The 20,810-nt window shown below is 38.3% G+C and overlaps 1 protein-coding gene across 1 annotated transcript in view; it reads right to left on the bottom strand.

The window, feature by feature from the left end:
- The window catches only part of LOC138713446 (trypsin II-P29-like), a 50,917-nt gene that overhangs the window by 11,829 nt on the left and 18,278 nt on the right, over nt 1-20,810 (bottom strand). The window contains exon 3 of the mRNA XM_069845555.1: nt 16,710-16,851. Coding sequence (XP_069701656.1) covers nt 16,710-16,766 — 57 coding nt within the window. The 5' untranslated portion in view covers nt 16,767-16,851. The remainder of the gene's footprint in view (nt 1-16,709; nt 16,852-20,810) is intronic.

Raw genomic sequence — 20,810 nt, 5'->3', positions numbered from 1 at the left:
TGGGAGCAGACGAAGCACAGTGTGTCCGTAACCAGCTACAATGTTGTCAAACTTGAAAATTTTTTCTTTTGGCTTTAGTGGCTGAATTAAAGCGTACAACTCAGTTTTTCGCATGCCCTCATTACATTCTACGCCTTTCTTGTGTAACCACGATAGCATGTCCTGTTTCACAGAGTAAGGAGTCGGTGGTTTATCAATTTGGATGGAATGGTACGGTGCATTGTCCAATACAATTACAGATTGCGGAGGAAGATTCGGAATTAATTGTTGCATTGTCCATTTCTCAAAATTTTGACTGTTCATTTGTCCATGGTAATCCCCTGTTGTGCACTCAGCCTTGTATATGAGTTAAGCGTTGGGAAGAAACCCATGTTTGCTACCTACATGCGCTACTATGAGCCTGTTATTGGAATTGTAATTCGTCTGGATGCCCATTACGTCACTACTTTACCAACATTTTCTAAATGTCAAATTACTGTCCACCCATGTTTCATCTATATAAAACACAGGGCGTCTTTCTTCGCGATACGCCTTCATTTTTACGAGATATTTTGCTCTCCATTCCACTATGTCTGGCCTCTCAATCAAAATTTTTCGCTTTGATTGACACTTCTTCCATTTAAAACCCATTGATTTTATTACCCGGCGTAAAGAAGCCTTGCCCCAAGGAAAATTGATTTTGCTTTTTACTATAGGAAGAAGCTTTGGAATAGTTGGGACCCTTTTCTCAGTAACATAAAAGTCTTGTATGACGTTTCTAATCACACACTTTTCGAAGTCATCAACGGATACGATATTACGGGAAATCACTCTTCTCTTCTTTCCAGGTGACTTCAGACGGTTGTCTGCATTGGTCTCCTTCCTTTCTTTATTTTCTTTTCTAATGTTCTTTATTGTAGAGTACAATACTCCAGCATACATAGCGGCCCTTTCGGTAGATTTAGGCAAAGACAGTAATAAATGCTTACGTGTTTTCTCTTCGTCACATTTCTCTATTATATTCGCAATTATTTCCCTCCCCTCGCTATGCACAACGGTATGTGGTTTTCGTAAAGCCATAGCACATTACGTTACACTATTTCACTACACTACACTATACAATAGTACACAGTACACTAATACACTAATACTGTAGTTTATAGTACACTTTAACAAGTACACTAACACACTAATACTGTAGCTTATAGTGTCGCGTCCCCGGGCTGCAGTCCCAGGATCGACGGACTCTCTTCAGAAACGTAGAATTCACAAGTAAGCAACGGGTCCGGGCGAGCCAATGCTTAAATAGGAAGCAACAGTCATTAAGAGGAGAACCTGGGGCGCAAGCATCCCTCACGCGTTGAGTTATGTGACATGTTCCCTTCAAGACATAAGAATCGTGAACAACAATTAGGGCATACAAGTTCCGATAAGTTATGACTAGCCCAGCCCGTCTGTGAGCTGTGAGGCAGCTTGAATTACCATTTGAATTACTTTCCAACCCTTTTCAAAGTTTCTGTACAAAAGCTGAAATACTCTTCAAAACATGTGAATGCTCCTTAAAATGCCAGTTACTGCGTTAAATGTCGCTACGTGTGGCCACATGACATGCCACACGTAGCGACATCTGTAGCTAGTTCTTTTGCGTTTTGCAGCACTCTGCCGTAGCGTAGTGGAAGCTTTCTTCCGAGATGGAGTATGAAGCCAAAGTCACTTTGTGTGTGTTGTTAGTGTACATTATTACAGTCACACACAATTATGCGCATGAGAAGAAAATTTATAGCAGTGCCATAAAGTTGACTTTTATTCCTTTGTCGATTTTACAACAGGCAATATTGTTCGTCAGTAACAATCGGAAGTACGGTGTGGGTGAAGGGTTTGCTGAAAGGCAAAGACCTAATTTCTCGTGGTTCTGTAGAAGGGTCATTGGGATTGTACGACAGGTTAGACACGCTCTTCCCTTTTCAATACATGAATTTCTGCAGCATCTCCAAGTAAAAAGGAATTGTAAACATGACCCAAAACACAACTCAAAGAGGCAATCTGTTTGTAACATATTTGAGAGACCTGTCTTGTAAAAGAATTGTTTTTTTTTTCTTTTTTACCAAATGAAGTCGCTGTGAAGGGTTTACTGGAACGCTATTGTATAGATTTTGTTATTGAAGGAAACCTTTGGTCGAAAATGAAAGAAAAAAAATGTACTCTCAAAGAACGGTATTTTGAAAAGAGTATAAGTAAACACATCTATAATAAAAGTTCTCTTTTTCTTGGTTTTGCAGAATGCTTATTGGACGTTGCGGCAATTTAAACTTGATCCTTATATCTCAAAACACAACTCAAAGTGGAAATGTCTTTACAAACAATACTGATTTGTGAGGTCTGTCCTGCAAAAGAATTGTAGGTTTTTTTACCAAACAAAATTGCTGTGAAGGGTTTGCTAGAACGCTTTTGTATACATTTTATTATTGAAGAATTCTTTAGGTCGAAATTGAAAGAAGAAAAATGTATGTACTTTTTAAAGAAAGATATTTCGAAGAGAGTTTAAAAATAGGGCAACTCAGCTGGACTATACATAAGCGAAGCAATAATAATACTGCAGCTTATAGTTACGTAGGTCTATACCCACTATTTGCGTAATCTCAGAGTCACAAGTCAACTTCATTGCACTGGAGCACATGTATTCTGAACAGATGTTACGCGACGTCTCCGAACTGTATTCTCAACAACTTCCTTCCTTCTCCCGTCCCCGCAGAGATGGTCGGGCCCCTCTGCGCCGGCCAGAGTTACCAGTCACATACAGTATTCATTTGAATTTCAATGTCGGAAAACGAACATGGCGTCCCCTCGAAATACTTGATTCGCTGTTTATTGAAATTTACATGGGTTAGCCTATTATGCCTTTGTAGTTAAGTCCTACATGAATTAAAATGAATGTAATCATTTTATATTTTATGCAGTTATTGTAAAACCACATTTCTTATGACGAACTACTATCGTATGTGTTGTACATTGAATTATTTAATAATGTGATATTAATATTCATTTCATATTCCTTAAATAGAACAAAGTAATTTATCAAAATATTTATTCTAAACAAAAAAATTACGAAGAAGACAAATTGTTAGATTTGTATTCCTCACAAGTCAAAAATTTGTGCTTGAAAACAAGGAAATAAATTTATTTCCGCGTTGTGCTTACAACCATTACAAATTTACACTAGCGTCTCAAATATTTAAGTTAAATTACAAAACAGATTGTAAAATCAATTTAATTCGAATTCAAAAGATAATGCAGTGGAGCTTTGATTATCGTGGCTAACTCTACTTGATGAAGGTCTACCAACACGAGTATCGCTTTCAACGGGTTCTCGATCATACTTAAAGCGTCTGTACCAATTTTACATGGACGTTACTAAATTAAATAATTCCAAAAACTCTCCTATTTACGAGAATAAATGCCCTAATTAAAAGCAAAACGTGACGGGAATTTACTGATTTATTCTATCACTGAATGCGACAGTCACAAATCAAGAAACTTACTCAAAATTTAGAGATATTCGAAGGTGTGTGTGTGTGTGTGTGTGTGTGTGTGTGCGCGCGCGCGTGCGTGTGTGTGCAGGGTGAACCATAAATAATGTAATTAATTTCAGGGGATTACTCTTTGAGATATTTCAAACAAAGAAAATGTAACACAGTTTTATTTTGCTTCTTTTTGCTTCCTTCTAGAGATAAAAATTGTTTTATTTGGAACATTGCATGGCGTGTTCTGGGAAAGCAATTGATTTAATATCCAATATGATAAGTCAATTTAACAATTTAACAGAGCGATGCATTATTATAATAAATGATTGAAAGAATTTTAGTTTTGTCCTTTACATTTGCAGAAATTTGATCCGAACAAATATAACTTATCGTTCTGCAAAGCAGTTTTAAAATGTTACATTTGTTCGGATCAAATTTCTACACATTCAGAGGACAAATGAAAATTCTTTCAATAATTTATGATAATACATTGTTCTCTTAAATTTATTGAGCATATTGAGAATTAAATCAATGGCGTTCCCAAAACACGCTATGAAATACTTCACAAAAAACAATTTTCTTTCTCGAAAAGGAAGCAAAAGGAGAAAAATGTATTAAACTCTTTTGTTTGAAATATCTCAAAGAATAACCCCTTGAAATTAATGACATTACTTACAGTTCACCCTGTGTGTGCGTGTGTGTGTGTGTGTGTGTGCGCGCGCGCGCGCTCACTCGCGCGTGCATGTTATGTATGCATGTAGGGGTGTATGTATGTATGTATGTATGTATGTATGTATGTATGTATGTATGTATGTATGTATGTATGCATGTATGAATGTATGTGTGTATGTATGTGTTCTGTGTGTGTGTTTTTATATGTACACAATACAACACATTTTAGATTATATAACTTCATCACACATGTTCCAGTGTACATGTATGCAATTTTTTAATTTTACTTGATATCATATGAACCAATGTCTGAAGATGTCACAAAGTCGAAAACGTTTAAACAATAAATGTATGTAAAGTAAACTATTTTAATGATAAGTCATATGACTGATTTATAATTGATTACTTGTATATTAAAACATTATTCTATCTGCACCCACTCTTTACAGAATAGGTTAATTTTTTATTCTGTCTCCCCCAGAGCTGCGGAGCTGCAGCACTCCATGCTTTGACAGGAAAATAAAAATAATATCTATTTTAATCTGTAGAAGAATTGTTACAGCTTTTATTGATAAATTGCTTTATATTTCATCTGGCCGGGAATATGTACTATTATCTTATGCATTATCTTTTTGCGCGTCGACTGTACTGGAATTAACACTGCATTCAAAGTCGTCCTGGGATCTGCAGGGTGGGACAGATCATAGAGAGTGTGTCTTGCTATGTCAGGGGGTAGAGAGGTGGAGGGAAGCAGAGGGTAACTGCCGCTGTTTAAAACCTATATTTCGCTGCAGTGGCTTGCAGAGCCAGACCACAAGGGAAGATCTTTCCTCCCCTCCCACACCGCTATTGTAATGCTACGTGAAATGGATTCTCTATTCCCTTGAATCGTAATGACAAAATTTTTATTTTCTCTTCACATACTTATTGTTGTAGAATCTTATCGAGTTAATATAACGAAATTAATATTCTCTTTGCCTTATTATTACGTATATATCCAGCCTCCAGCAGAACCTAATATTTGCTTTAACTTAAAATGATTGCACGAGTATTTGCTATAGCACGTAAAATACGAAAGAGACTTCTTTTCCAGTTTTAGAAAATTGTTGACTATCAGTATATCTGAGTGTTGCTTTGGTGTGATGTTTCAGTACCGTAACTTAACCAGTGCAAATGTGCAAGCATGAGTGCGTGTGTGAATTACAGAATATTAATTTTATTTTCTCAACTTTCCCTTGCGGAGAAAATTTATGTAATGAAGTGAAATTAAAGGGTCGTTCGTTACTCGACTTAAATCTTACTCAAGCTTCATCCAGCCGAAATAGTGCATATATGTAAGGAAGTATAACAATGAAATTTACGCTAAGCATTTGTGGTTGCCTCCTCTTCGGTGGTGATACTTCATAGACTAGGAGTGGTGTGACAGATTTAGGATATTTGCCCCTAAAAATTAAAAAGCACGAATCTTCGCAATCTCACCTGAAAAATGTTGTTTCATTGGCTATGTTAGGCAAAACTAATATTGCTGCGCAATTAAGTGAAGCGAACAGAACAAACATTCTCAGACATAATTAAGAAGTGAGGAAAAATCGTGAAACTATTTTAAAAAATATTGATTGTATCAAATTTTGTGGCCAATATGAAATTCCCCTTATGGGACATGATGAAAAAACGATTCGAGAAGTCTGGTGTATTTCGTGGGTTGCTAAAGTCCGTGAGTAATCTAAACGAGCCTCTCAAAAAATCATTTGGAACATGCCACTGTTTAAAGGTAATTCTAAGACAATTCAGAATGAACTGGTAGATTGCAAATTGAAAGTCTACCGATCAGAATTTCAGACTGAAATCGATGTTTTTTTTTTTTTTTTTTTTTTTTTTTTTTTTTTTTTTTTTTTTTTTTTTTTTTTTTAAGCAAATTATGCCACAGACATCTCCCAACTAAGTGAGAAAATTTTGATTTTTCGATATGTAGTGCATTTATTTTTGTCCTATATTTATTAGTAATGGTATCAAGAAGTGAAATTTATATGTACAAAATCTACTGCAGCTCTCCAATCCACAAGTTCACGAGCCATCACTGGTCTCCCCATTTCACACTCCACACATAGCCACATTCCACATAAGGCACTTCACTAATCTCTTCCTCAGTTCTTTTTCCATAGGTTCGCAGAAGATGCTCCTTTTTCTATTAAAAGCTTCCTTTGTCATTGCTATCCTCCTTTTGACTTCCCGACAGCAGCTCACGTTGCTACTTTTACTCGTAGTGCAATCCAAGTATTTGAAGCAGTTCTTGTTCTACTGTCTTATTTCGAATTGACAGGTTTGCGTTCTTTTACTTTTCTTTCTATGACCATGGTCTTGTCCACCGCTATGGAGTAACGGTTAGCATGCCTGACTGTGAAAGGGCAGGCCCGAGTTCAATTCCTGGTTGGGACAAGTTACCTGGTTAGAGTTTTTTCCGTGGTTTTCCCTCAACCTATTAAGAGCAAGTGGTGGGTAACTTTCGGTGCTGTACCCTAGATTCCTTTCGCCGGCATTATCACCTTCATGTCATTCAGACGCTAGATAACCACAGCAGTTGATAAAGAGTCGTAAAATAACCCACTAAAAACAATATGGTCTTCGTTTTATTTGCATTTGTTTCATTTTTTACTGATCATAGCTGTCATTTATCTCCAGTAGCATATCTCTTAATATCATCTCTTTTCTTACTAACAACAATATATAATCAGAAAATGTTGTGCACTTTATTCTTGTTCTTCCTACTATCACCCGCCCAATGTTCTGAAAACAACTCTTCACTAATTCATCTAAGTAAATGTTGAACAGGGTAGGTAATAAAGGACATCCTTTTTGTACTTTCTTCCCTATTTCACTTCCCTTTGGCATTTCTTCTCCTATCCAGAGTTTGACTGATTTTTTTCATATAAAGGTTACACAAAGGCTCCTGTCTTTCCAATCCACTTTTTTTCCTTTAGGATCCCCATAGGTTTATTCCAATCAACTCTATCAAAAGCCTTTTGTAGGTCCACCAATACTACATACACTTCTTTATTTTTCTCTAGGTATTTTAGTATTTAGTATTTATTTATTTAACCTGGTAGAGATAAGGCCGTCAGGCCTTTCCTTCTTAAATATTATTCACTAAAAATTCATTATTCATTATAAATTCATTACATATGAAATTGAAATAATAGACTGTCATTTACTCCCTGCTATTAATGCGATATATTAAGAAAGTTCCCTTCAAGTTCTCGCAAATGGATCATCTATTTTTTATGAGGACAGATTATATCAACTTAACCCTTAAGTAGGCGCACCAAGTTTTGTGACACTAGCAGTCGCGTGGGGGTCCCACAGTACCCCATATTAATATTGCATTTTATTGAGTTATGTTAATAATATTTTGCAGTTTTGTATAGTTATAACTATGCTTATATATTCAACAGTTATTTTGTTTCAGTTTTGATGAAAAGAAACAACTACAATGTATTGTATAGTCACCTTGATTTACTGATGCACATTTTAATCGTTGTTAGTTTTAATATTGCAGGCTCTCACTTAATAGAATGTTACAACTACATAAACATATACCGGTATTGTTTAATGCAATTTTCTGTAAGGTACAATACATATCAGCACTACTACATAGAGAAAAGTTTAGAGATATGTCCCACGGCTTGATTTATAAACAGTACTTTTGATCAATTTTAGTACATTTTTAGGACATTTCAGACAAATATAGACATTACTTTCAAAGCAATACAAACTTTACTATGGTCGTAAATCATTATTATGAACAAACATATGTACGAGGTTCATCCACGAGGTAAGATCGAATGGCCGATAAAGAAAACAAAAACATCAATAAGAAAGAAATATTTATTGCACTCTTCATTGAGATTCACTGGCTATTTCTCAATATTGTCACCACCGTTATTGATGCGCTTATCGTATTCGTCCTCACAGGTGTACCACTATGCCACCAAAGCATGGATTGTTGTTTTGTTTCCCCAGTGACAATACTGTCGAGAGACTCGTCGCCTTTCTCTGCGTACCGCTGGAGAACTGTCATCCTACGCCCAAACATTTTGTTTTGTGTTTATCTGCCAGATGCTTTGGCACCCATCTTGCACACACTTTCCGAAAACCAAGTCACGGGAGACGATTTCGTGCAGCAATGAGCGAGACATCAGGGGGAATTAAACAGAGAGATCCGAAATTGTGACGCGCCGGTCCTGCAAAACTGTTTGCCGAACACTTTCCATCTGTTCTGGCTTCCCCAGGGGCGGTCCGCCAATACGGTCTTCGTCGTGGACATTAGTTCATACTTCAGTGAATTACCTGCACCATCGTCTGAGCATACTGTCGCTCATAATTTCGGGTCCATACACGTACAACAATTGGCAACGGATGTAAGCTGGATGGAGCTTGCAGAAATCGGATAACTGCAATAATCTCGCACTATTATACTTACGCCGTGGACTACTGTACTACACCGTGGACTGCTGTAAAACGCCGTACACTACTGTAGTTACGCCATGGACTATTGTACTTATGACGTGCACTACTGTACTTAAGCAATGGAGTACTATAATACGCCGTGCAGTACTGTACTATGTAGTGGACTACTGTACTACGCCGTGCACTAATATAGTACAATGTTCAATACTGTACTACGCATTGCGGTAACGTGCTACGCATGCAGTACTGTACTACATTGTGTAGTACTGTGCTTACGCCATGCACTACAGTACTACGCCCCACACTAATATACGTTCGGCCTGCACTACTTACCAACTCTACTACGCTACTCTATTTCGTCGTGCATTACTGTACCTGCGCCATGGACTACTGTACTTACACTGTGCACTACTGTACTTACCGAGTGCACTGCTGTACTACTCCGTGTACGACTGTACTATGCCATGCGCCGCGCAGTGCTGTACTACGTTGCGCACTACTGCGCTTACACCGTGCACTAATGTCCTTACAACGTGCACTGCTGTACTTACATCTTCCAATACTGTACTACGTCTATTCAGAAACGCTCCTTGACTTAATCATCACCAATAATCCTGCCAAAGTTCTCTCACATGGACAGCTACCTGCGTCTGGAATATCTTCCCACGATATAATATATGTAATAAACGCATTGCAGTGTCCCAAATTGACAACCAAAATAGCTACTTATAGAGACCTAAAACATATTGACAATACAGCCTTAATAGACGACGCATTACGTATACCCTGGGACGCAATTTGGAAGTTACGAACTGTGGACGAGAACATAGAACAGCTAAATAAATTTATTATAGACTTGTATGACCGACATGCTCCTCTAAAAACTAGACGTGTGAGAAGACTGCCCGCGCCATGGATGACTACTGACATACGCAAAATGATGGCTGAACGAGATTCGGCATATCGAAAATATTGGCGACACAAAAACGAAACTAATTTTAACAGGTACAAACAACTGAGGAACAGAACCAGCCAGATCGCTAGGAATGCTAAAATCCGACATGCATACAGCCTTATTGAACCAGGAACTAGGCCCTCCACGCTATGGAGACATGTGCAGACAATGGGATTAAGACGGACAAAGACCAGCTAGACGGCAACTCAATCTCAATGGAACGGCTAAATAACCACTTTACGAAAAGTCACACTACAACCGTTAGCCTCATTGACAAACAACAGACAATCGCTGAACTCTTAAACCTACGGACCATCCCCTCACGGGAAAAATTTCACTTTTTGTATATTACGCAATCTGACGTAAAGAAAGCCCTGAAACGAATCACAACTAAAGCAGAAGGACCAGACCACGTCAATATTTCGTTATTAAACAAAATCATAGACGTAATACTACCGACTGTGACTCACATTTTCAATGCCTCGATTATGACTTCGACTTACCCACAGCAATGGAAACTCGCTTTTGTCCACCCAATTCCCAAGACCAAAACACCGACATCTTATAACGACTATCGACTTATCAGCATCCTGCCTGCCCTATCCAAAGAATTGGAACGCATTGTACATAAGCAACTGACAGAATACTTAAACAAATACAAACTTCTCGACTCTTATCAGTCAGGTTTCAGGGCCGGACATAACACAAGTACAGCATTACTTAAAATCACGGAAGACCTACGCGAGGCCCGGGACGAACGTAAATTGACAATAATGACTTTACTTGACTTCAGAAAAGCCTTCGATTCTGTAGACATTGACTTGTTAATATGTAAACTCAGAAGACTACACCTAGAAGAGCACGTTGTCCTGTGCTTTGCCTCTTACCTTAATGGCCGCCAACAAAGTGTGATAGCTGGAAATCGTTCTTCCTCTTGGCAGGCCGTGAGGTCAGGGATCCCACAGGGATAGTTCTTGACCCTTTACTATTTACAATTTATATCAACGACATATCAGAATCTCTAAAGTACTGCCGAAACCATCTCTATGCAGACGACCTTCAAATATACATAAAATTCCACACGACGAAATAAATGATGCAATAACTAAAATTAATGACGATCTGGACTCAATCTGGACATGGACACGGAAATTTCGACTTAAACTAAATCCAGAAAAATCACAGTCAATCATTGTGGGCCATTCATGTTAAGCACTATTACCATACCAAATTTGTCCCCGATTGAAATATACGGCACCGAAATTCCGTTCAGTGAATCAGTAAAGAATCTAGGTATTTATATGAATAAAAGTTTAAATTGGAACATTCAAGTTGCAGAAACCTGCAAAAAAGTATTCTCATTAATCCACTCGTTTAGGCGATTGAAGAATTTTCTACCCTTTTCCATGAAAAAAATGTTAGTGCAAACACTCGTGATGCCCCTCTTCGGTTACTGTGATATTCTGCTTACTGACCTAAGCGTTACTTCGGCGCAGAGACTACAACGCTTTCATAATATGTGCGTCCGTTTCGTCTGCAATATTCGCCGGGCTGATCACGTAACACCATCCCTCGAAATGTTGTTCTGGCTCCGTTTAGAAGATCGTAGGAAAATCCACTGTCTTTCCCTTCTCTTTCACATATTGCATTTCTCCACTCCTGTCTATCTTGCGTCTCGTTTTCAAAATTTATCCACCCATCATAACCTAGACATACGATCGCAACACCCCACAATATTATCCATTCCCTCCCACCAAACATCCTCATATTCATCTTCTTTCACTGTGGCTGTTCCTCGGCTTTGGAATTCCGTGCCGAGTAATGTCAGGGTCTGTCAGACATCAAACCAATTTAAGAATAGGGTAACGAAATATTTTTCTAACACTTCTTGTAAACAATAAAAGCTGTTTCAGGTTTCTCAATGTTTACTGGTTATATAATTCACAGATAAATATCTAAATTATCTCATTATTATTATTATTATTATTATTATTATTATTATTATTATTATTATCATTATTATTATTATTACTACTACTACTATTATTCTTATAATAATTATTATTATAACTATTTTTTTACCAATATTTATTATTGTCACACTAACATTACTTATCCAACTTTCATTATTTACTTTCATGTTGTTTTATGGTCTAGATATTAATGTAATAACAATGTAAGCAATTGTATTAAATTAGAATTAGAGTCTGGCTGGGCGGAAGAGAAGGCCCACTGGTCTTAGCTCTGCCAGATTAAATAAATAAATTATGATGATGATGATGATGATGATGATTATTATTATTATTATTATTATTATTATTATTATTATTATATTATTACGCTGTGGACTACGGTACTTCCATCGTGAACTATTGTACTACCCTGTTCACTACTCTCCTACACCGTGCACTACTGCAGGTAAGCCGTGGACTGATGTACGCCGTGTACTACTGTACTACGCCGTGGACTAGTTTACTACGCCGTGCACTACTGTATTTACACCCCGCCGTGTGGTATTACACTACGCCGTACAGTAGTGTACTACACCGTGCAGTAAGTAGTGTACTACTCCGTGCACTACCATGCTTACGCCATGCACTACTCTACTAAGCCGTCCACTACTGTACTACGCCATGCACTACTGTACGACGCTGTGCTGTACTCTACTACGACGTGCACTACTGTAATATGCTGTGCAGTACTGTAGTACGTCTTGCACTACTGTACTTGCGGCGTGCACTGTTTTACTATCCCGTACACTACTGTACTACGCCGTGCAGTACTGTACTACGCCGTGGACTGCTGTATTACGCCGTGCACTATAATGCTAGGCCCGTGCAGTTTCTACTACGCCGTGCACTACTGTGTTTACGCCTTGCACTACTGGACTACGCCATGCACTATTGTACTACTCCATGGACAACTGTGCTGATGCCGTGCACTACTGTACTTAATCCATGCATTACTGTACTACATCGTGCACTACTGTGCTTACGCCCTGCGCTACTGTGTTTGCGCCGTGCACTATTTTACTTAAGCCGTGCACTTCTGTGCTACATCGTGCACTATTGCACTTAAGCCGTGCATTACTGTACTACGCCGTTTAGTACTGTACTACGTCGTGCAGTATTGTACTACGCTGTGCACTACTGTACTACGTCGTGCACTACTGTGCTTATGCCGTGCACTAATGTATTTACGCCGTGCACTACTTTACTACGCCGTGCAATTCTTCACTACACCGTGTAGTACTGTAGTAATATACTACGCTGAGCACTACTGTATTACGTACTGCGTCGTGTAATACTGTACTACGCCATGCACTACTGTTTTTACGCCACGCACTACTGTACTACTCCGTGTACTTCTGTACTAGGCCGTGTATTACTGCACTTACGCCGTGGACTACTGTACATACACCGTGCACTACTGTACTTACAGCGTGCACTGCTCTACTCCGCCGTGCACGACAGTACTGCGCCTTGCAGTACTGTACTATGCCATGCACTACTGTACTACGCCGTGCGCTACTGTGCTATGCCGTGGACTACTGTATTTTCATCGTGGACTATTGTGCTAACTCCGTTCACCACTGTACTACGACGTGCACTACTGTATTTACACCGTGCAGTACTGTACTACGCCGTGCAGTATTGTACTTAGGCCCTGCAATACTGTACTACGGCGTGCGGTACTTTTCTTACACCATACACTACTGTCATACGCCTTCCAGTACTGTACTACGCCGTGCGATACTGTACTATGCCTTGGACTGCTGAACTACGCCTCGCACTACTGTGCTTTCGCCGTGCACTACTGTACTACATCGTGTAGTACTCTACCACGCCATGCATTATTGTAATTAGACCGTGCACTACGCTACTTACACCGTTCCCTACTGTACTACGCCCTGCACTACTGTAGTACGCCGTGCACTATTTTACTACCTCGTGCAGTACTGTACTTAAGCCGTGGACTACTGTACTTACGCCTTGGACAGCCGTACTACGCAGTGCTCTACTATATTTTGCCGTGCAGTTCTGCAAATAAGCCGTGTACTACTGTACTTACTCCGTGTATTACAGTACTACGCCGTGCACTACTGTAGTTACGCTTTGAACTACTGTCCTACACCATGCACTACTGTACATACGCCGTGGAATTTTCTAGTTCGTCCTGCACTACTATACTTACACCGTCTACTACTTTAAAACGCCATGCACTATTATATTTTGTCGTGGAATACTTTATTACGCCGTGCACTATTGTACCTACGCCGTCCACTACTCTAATATACCGTGCACTATTCTAATACGCCGTGCAAAACTTTACTATGTTGCGGACTACTATACTACGCCGTGCACTACTGTGCTACATCATGGAATATTGCACTTAGGCAGTGCATGCTGTATTTACGCCGTCAATGCTATACTTACGCATTTCAATACTTTGCTACGCAGGGCACTACTCAACTACAACTTGAACTACTGTATTTACACCGTGCACTACTGTACTCAGTTTTGTACTACTGTTTTAACGTCGTCCACTACTGTACTAATTCTTGTACTACTGTATTACTTCTTGTACTACTGTATTACGCCGTGCACTACTGTACTACGCCTTGTAGTACTGTATTTACGCCGTTCACTACTGAACTACGCCTTGCACTACTGTACGCCGTGCTCTATTCAACTTCGCCTTGCAGTACTGTACTCCGCTGTGGACAACAGTACTACGCCGTGCACTACTCTTCTACGCCTGCAGAACTGAGCTATGCCGTGCATAACTGTACTAACCCTGTACTACTGTACTACGCCGTGCACTACTGTACTACGCCGTGCACTTCACTAATACGACGTGCAGTATGGTACTACGCCGTGTACTACTTTACTACGCCGTACGGTACTCTACTACGCCGTGCAATACTGTACTACGCCGTGGAGTATTGTACTATGCCGTGCACTATTGTACTGCGCCATGCAGCACATTACTACGCCGTGCAGCACATTTTCTACGCCGTGCACCTCTGTACTTCGTGCAGTACTGTTCGACGCAGTCCACTACTTTACTACGTGCAGTACTGTACTAAGCCGCGCACTACTATACTACACCGTGCACAACTGTATTATACCGTGCACTAATGTACCACGCCTTGCAATACTGTACTTACATCATGCACTACTGTACTACGCCGTGCAGTACTGCACTACGCCGTGCACTACTGTACTACGACGTGCACTGCTGTACTACGCCGTGCATTGCCGTTCTACGCCGTGCAGTACTGTACTACGCTGTGGATTATTTTACTACGCCGTGCACTACTGTGCTTACGCCGTGCGGTATTGTACTACGCCGTGCAATAGTGTACTATGCCGTGCACAACTATGCTTACGCCGTGCACTACTCTACTACGCCGTGCACTACTGTACTACGCCATGCACTACTATACGACGCTGTGCTGTACTCTACTACGTCATGCACTACTGTACTATGCTGTGCAGTACTGTAGTACGCCTTGCAATACTGCACTACACCGTTGACTGCTGTACTATGCCTTGCACTATTGTCCTTACGTTGTGCACTGCAATGCTACGCCCGTGCAGTATTGAACTACGCCGGGCGCAACTGTGTTTACGCTGTGCACTACTGGACTACGCCGTTTACTATTGTTCTAACACCGTGCACTACTGTGCCACGCCCTGCACTACTGTAGTTACGCCGTGTACTACTGTGCTACGTCGTGCGCTGCCGTACTATGCCGTGCACTACTGTATTTAGACCGCGCACTACTTTAATACGCCGTGCAGTACTGTACTACGCCGTGCACTAGTGTACTACGCCGTGCTCTACTGTACTTCGTCGTGCGCTGCTGTACTATGCCGTGCACTACTTTAATATCCCGTGCACTACTGTACTACGCCGTGCACTACTGTACTTACGCCGAAGTCTACTGTACTTAGACCGTGCTCTACTGTACTTACAGCGTGCACTGGTGTACTATGCCTTGCACGACTGTACTACTCCATGCACTGCTGTAGTCACACCATGCATTACTGTACTTACACCGTGCACTATTGTACTACGCCGTGGACTACTATACTTACATCATGCACTACTGTACTACGCCGTGTTATACTGTACCATGTCCTGCACTCTATACTAACGCCGTGCCCTACTGTACTTACACCGTGCAGTACTCTACGTCGCCGTGCAGTACTGTACTTGCACCGTGCACTACTGTACTATTGGTTGTAGTACTTTATTTACATCATGCATTACTATACTACGCCGTGCAATACTATACTACACAGTGTAATACTGTGCTTACGCCGTGCACTACTGTACTACGTCATATAGTACTGTACTGCGCCGTGCACTACTGTACTACGTCATGTAGTACTGTACTACTCCGTGCACTACTGTACTTACACAGTGCAGTACTGTACTACGCCGTGCACTATTGTACTACGTCGTGCAGTACTGTACTACGCCGTGCACTACTATATTTACGCCGTGTACTACTGTAGTACAGCGTGCACTACTGAACTAAACGAATGAACTGTAAAAATGTAATCAAAAATAAGTAGAGTGTATTATATAATACTGTTACGTCAGTAGTCTCGTTGGATCCTGAGAATCGCCGAACGTCTTCAAGCCGATGTATAATGCAAACTAACAGCCTAAAAATATAGACAAACTCTTTATAATTCCCAAAACGTTAATTGAAGATGGTACTGAAGCGCCGAGCAGTGTGGCCAACACAGAAATAATTATATATAAACATTCATAACCTTGGGGGCCTACAAGACCCTCATGCGACTACTTATGGTTTAAAATGCTTTCGACATCACAGGATGTAATGCAGAACAAAATTTTGCATTGTATTGTTGTGACCCAGGCTACGTCGGTTACGAATATGAAAGTTTAAATCCATATTTTGTTTTCTTATTGTTGACACTGCTTTTAATCATACAATAACAACAGAAATATGAAGAAATTAATTGATTTACACTTTCATTAATATATTTGTATTACCCTGTTTATGATAATCACGTAGGTTAGCTTACATTTTTGGTACAGGACTTCAGTACGTGACAACTTTATATAGGCCTACTCACCTTTAACAATCCCAGATCAAAGGCTGTTCTGTTATGAATCCTGAACTGTGGATGCATCCTTAGGTATTGCACATTTCTTAAAACGGGAAAAATAGCATTCCAAAGAAAGACTCCAGCCTTTACCAGCAAATCGCCACGTTTCCTTAGAAAGTAAATAATGTTATTATTTGGAAGAAGAATGGGTGATAACTTATAATTGATATAACATTTAATTGGTCATTACAGTATGAGCAACTTAAAACTGGTCCGCTTTAGTTAGCTGTGCTGACTATCTCTCAGCTAATTTGTGTTCCGCCATAAAAGCTGCACAGGGAGCTCACATCTAACATATTTTGTAAGTAACAATAAACATGTTAAATTCCACTAGAATGTGAGTAATAAGAGTTTTAGTTATTATTATTTTTTTTTAACTTTGTACTTCTGGTCGATTTTAAATTGCTCACTCTATAGGCCTAAGTTTCATGCGCTAAGTAAAAATTGTGTTTTCTTTTTATCACGTTGCCAGTGATATTTCTATTTGTGTTTTATTTCTTAAGAGACGAACTTCTGGATTTATAACAAGAAAAGCTTATCAAGATCGGAATGGACAAATGCTATTAAGATGTCATATTAAGACACAGTAGGAATTATGGACCAAGACTATACAATTCAGTATTGAAAAATAATCCAGACCTAAGCAATTTACACATTCTTAAGTTTAAAAATAAAGTGAAAATGTTTGTATGATATGTGATAATTTTTATTATAATTTTTTTAAGTGTTACTAGCATTATATGATACTAATATTTATTGTATTTATCTGATGCATGTAACCTATAAGATAAAACATTGTAATAAATATAAATAGATCATTTTCTTAATTAATAACAGGTATATCTCCAATAAATGATTCCTTAGCATAGCCACAGATACACTTGATTGTACTTGTCACTAGAAAGTTATTGAAATTTATATTTTCCCCGCCATTCATAAAATATTTTGATATGTTACCTCTTGCACAAAAGGAGAGATCTATAACTGAAACTCGATTAATATATTTCAGTATTATTTGTATTTATCCTGGTAATAATGAACAGTTTGACTCGTAGACATTTTGTTTTTACAGCATTAACTTCCCATGATTGTACGAGAAGATTCGAAGAGAACGGCAGTAACGTAGACTTTCAGCTCCCCACTACTACCATTAATGCACAACACAATGTCAATACGGCGGTTGTTGTCGTCTGCGATACAACGAACTTTTCTGTTGATTTTCGAGTTTGGCATTTTTTCCGGTTATTATATGCTTATTTAAGTTGTGTTAACTCTCGCTAGTGGTTTTATATTTTATTTTATCCGTCTTAGTATTTATTTTATTATTGTAAATATTTTTGTTTTATCAATATTATTATTATTATTATTATTATTATTATTATTATTATTATTATTATTATTATTATTATTATTAATGAATTATTTTGTATTACAATCTTTGTATAATTTCTGTCACGATTATTCTATTATTATTATTATTATTATTATTATTATTATTATTATTATTATTATTATTATTATTATTATTATTGTTACTATTATTTTATATCATCAGCATTATTATTTGAACCCTGTAAAATTTATGTAGACTACTGGACTGTACCCGAGCACGAGCATATGCTCATTTCGGGTATCTATCCAAATGTAAATTCAAATGTAAATTGTAAATACAAATTGTAAATTGTAAATTGTATGTAACATTACAGCTATCAGATCTGCCCCAAGAAAGAGCCAGGACACGACAATGTGCAGACATCGGAGTTGTACTGAATCAGAGACTCTGGGACAGTTTTTGGATTTTTCTCGTCACCACGAAGTGCGATTTTCTATTGCAACGCTCTGCTCAAGGAAAAGCGGGAAGTTCATGAGGAAGTACACTGCATCTCAGAGAGTGAAAGCAATCGAAGAGCAGATCTTAGCTATAGCGATTGACAGAAGCAATGGAAGAGGATTAATTCTGGACCCCACAATACGGGTGGAGAAGAATACTGAACAGGCTGCGGTTTTTAATCAAGAAAAGAACATCATATAATCCAGTCTCTACCATCATATCCCGCCTCGCTCAAATCCATTTTAATATTATCCTCCCATCTACGTCTCGGTCTTCCCAAAGGTCAACGCCTATGCATACCTCACTTAAGTGAGAGACATAACTTGCCTATTAATGCATGAGAGGTGAAAAGTTTCCTTTTCGGGGTTCTGGCTAACTCATATAAATTGACCAACACATTCCTAAAATCATTAGGTATATGCAGTCAGGTCATTAAAATAGTTGTATTAATGTATTGAAAGAGTTACTAATCATTCTACATAATCATTTGTTTAATCACTCCTCGTAAATATATGTATTACTGCGTCTGTAATTTCTGTTTCATGATATTCATTGTTCATTATATTTGAATGTATATTAATTTTTATTTGTTCATGGCATATAGATATAACTAAATTTTCACTTTTTATGTACATGTTTTTGATAAATATTTATGGTAAGTTCTGGATCGTCATGGTCACCCGGACTGCAAGGCGGATGTCCTTGTCTTGGACTTAATAAAAATATATTTTTATTGTTCACACCGATTAAAATAAGTTATCATTGGACATATGTCTTTTCTTATAATCCTAACAAGGAACATTCGCGAAGTGCGTGACTGATAATACGATGGGAAGTTCAGCTGTAATCAATGTTTATGGTATCAATTGTAGCTGCCCATAGCGCAATTAGGCTTTACAATGTTTATGAACCTAGATAGATATTGGTGTAATAATGAATACGGAAGGAAACTCGTCTATAAATAATAATTATTCTACTTATTTTAGCTATCCTTACATATACTTAAAAATTTTTGTGGGTGTTGATGTAGAAATCCATTAAGCACAAATGTAAACGACAATAATCACATTGGATGAATGATGCATATCTTCAGTGTCCCAAATAACATTGGCAGGAGCTTCAAAGACGTCACAGAGTGACCTGCAATGTTCGAACATGAAAGCGTCAACCAAGGCATTACAGACTTGGACTTATTTCATATTAGAAACTAATCGAAAGATCTGTGCTAAAATCTTTAAGCGGTTAAAACGTGAAGAGGTGGGATTGGAAGACAGCAATTATTTTTATAACAAGATGAAACAAACACGACAGATCTCCGTCTGTAGAGCGAATATAGGCGAATATCGAATTTCGCCATACTAAACAAACTTGAACAGAACATAGCGCTTGTAATGCATGACGCTAGTTTAAAATATGAAGAGATGGAAGAGTAGGACAGCAAATATTTTCATAATATTGGCGAACAAACATAACAGGCCTCTTTCTGCAAAGCGAACTTCGGCAAGTAACGAACTTCGCCATACTCGACAAAATGAACCGAACATGGTGTCTGTCATGCAGGACTATAATGTGTAGTATGAAAATGGAATAATGTAACTTGTTAAACAGGTTGGATAGTATGTTATAATTATGTATAATATGAAAACGAAAACATTTATTTAACAGGTTGGATATTATTTATTTAATTTTTAACACATTGGATAGTGTAAGTTGTAATGATGTAGCGCCTATAGTATGAAAATGAAATCATTTTTTCTATTTATTAACAGGTAGGCTACTCTAAATCTGCTTTGTGTAATATGAAAATGAAATTATTTTATTTTATTCACAGGTTGGATTTTTCAAGTTACAATGAATTATGTGTAGTATGAAAGTGAACTCATATACGGCATTTAATTTATTAACACATTGGATATCATAAGTTATATTGATCTGTAGTATGAAAATGAAATATATTTCATTTATTAACAGGTCGAATATTCCCCCAGAGATCCTAAAAGCTGATACTGAAATCACAGCAGACATCTTACACCCACTTATTGAACAAATATGGGAGAAAGAGTATCTACCAACTGATTGGAATAAAGGATTAATAGTTAAGATACCCAAAAAAGGAAATCTATCGGAATGTGATAATTCGAGGGGAATAACACTGTTATCAATTCCTCAGTAAAATATTATCAAGGATTATATATAACAGAATCGTGCAAGCAGCAAATAAATTGATAAGGAAAGAA

The sequence above is a fragment of the Periplaneta americana genome, chromosome 14 (genome assembly GCF_040183065.1).
Source record: "Periplaneta americana isolate PAMFEO1 chromosome 14, P.americana_PAMFEO1_priV1, whole genome shotgun sequence".
NCBI lineage: Eukaryota > Metazoa > Arthropoda > Insecta > Blattodea > Blattidae > Periplaneta > Periplaneta americana.
The sequence above is the reverse complement of the archived record's forward strand: the minus strand, read 5'-3'. Positions and strand labels throughout refer to the sequence as shown.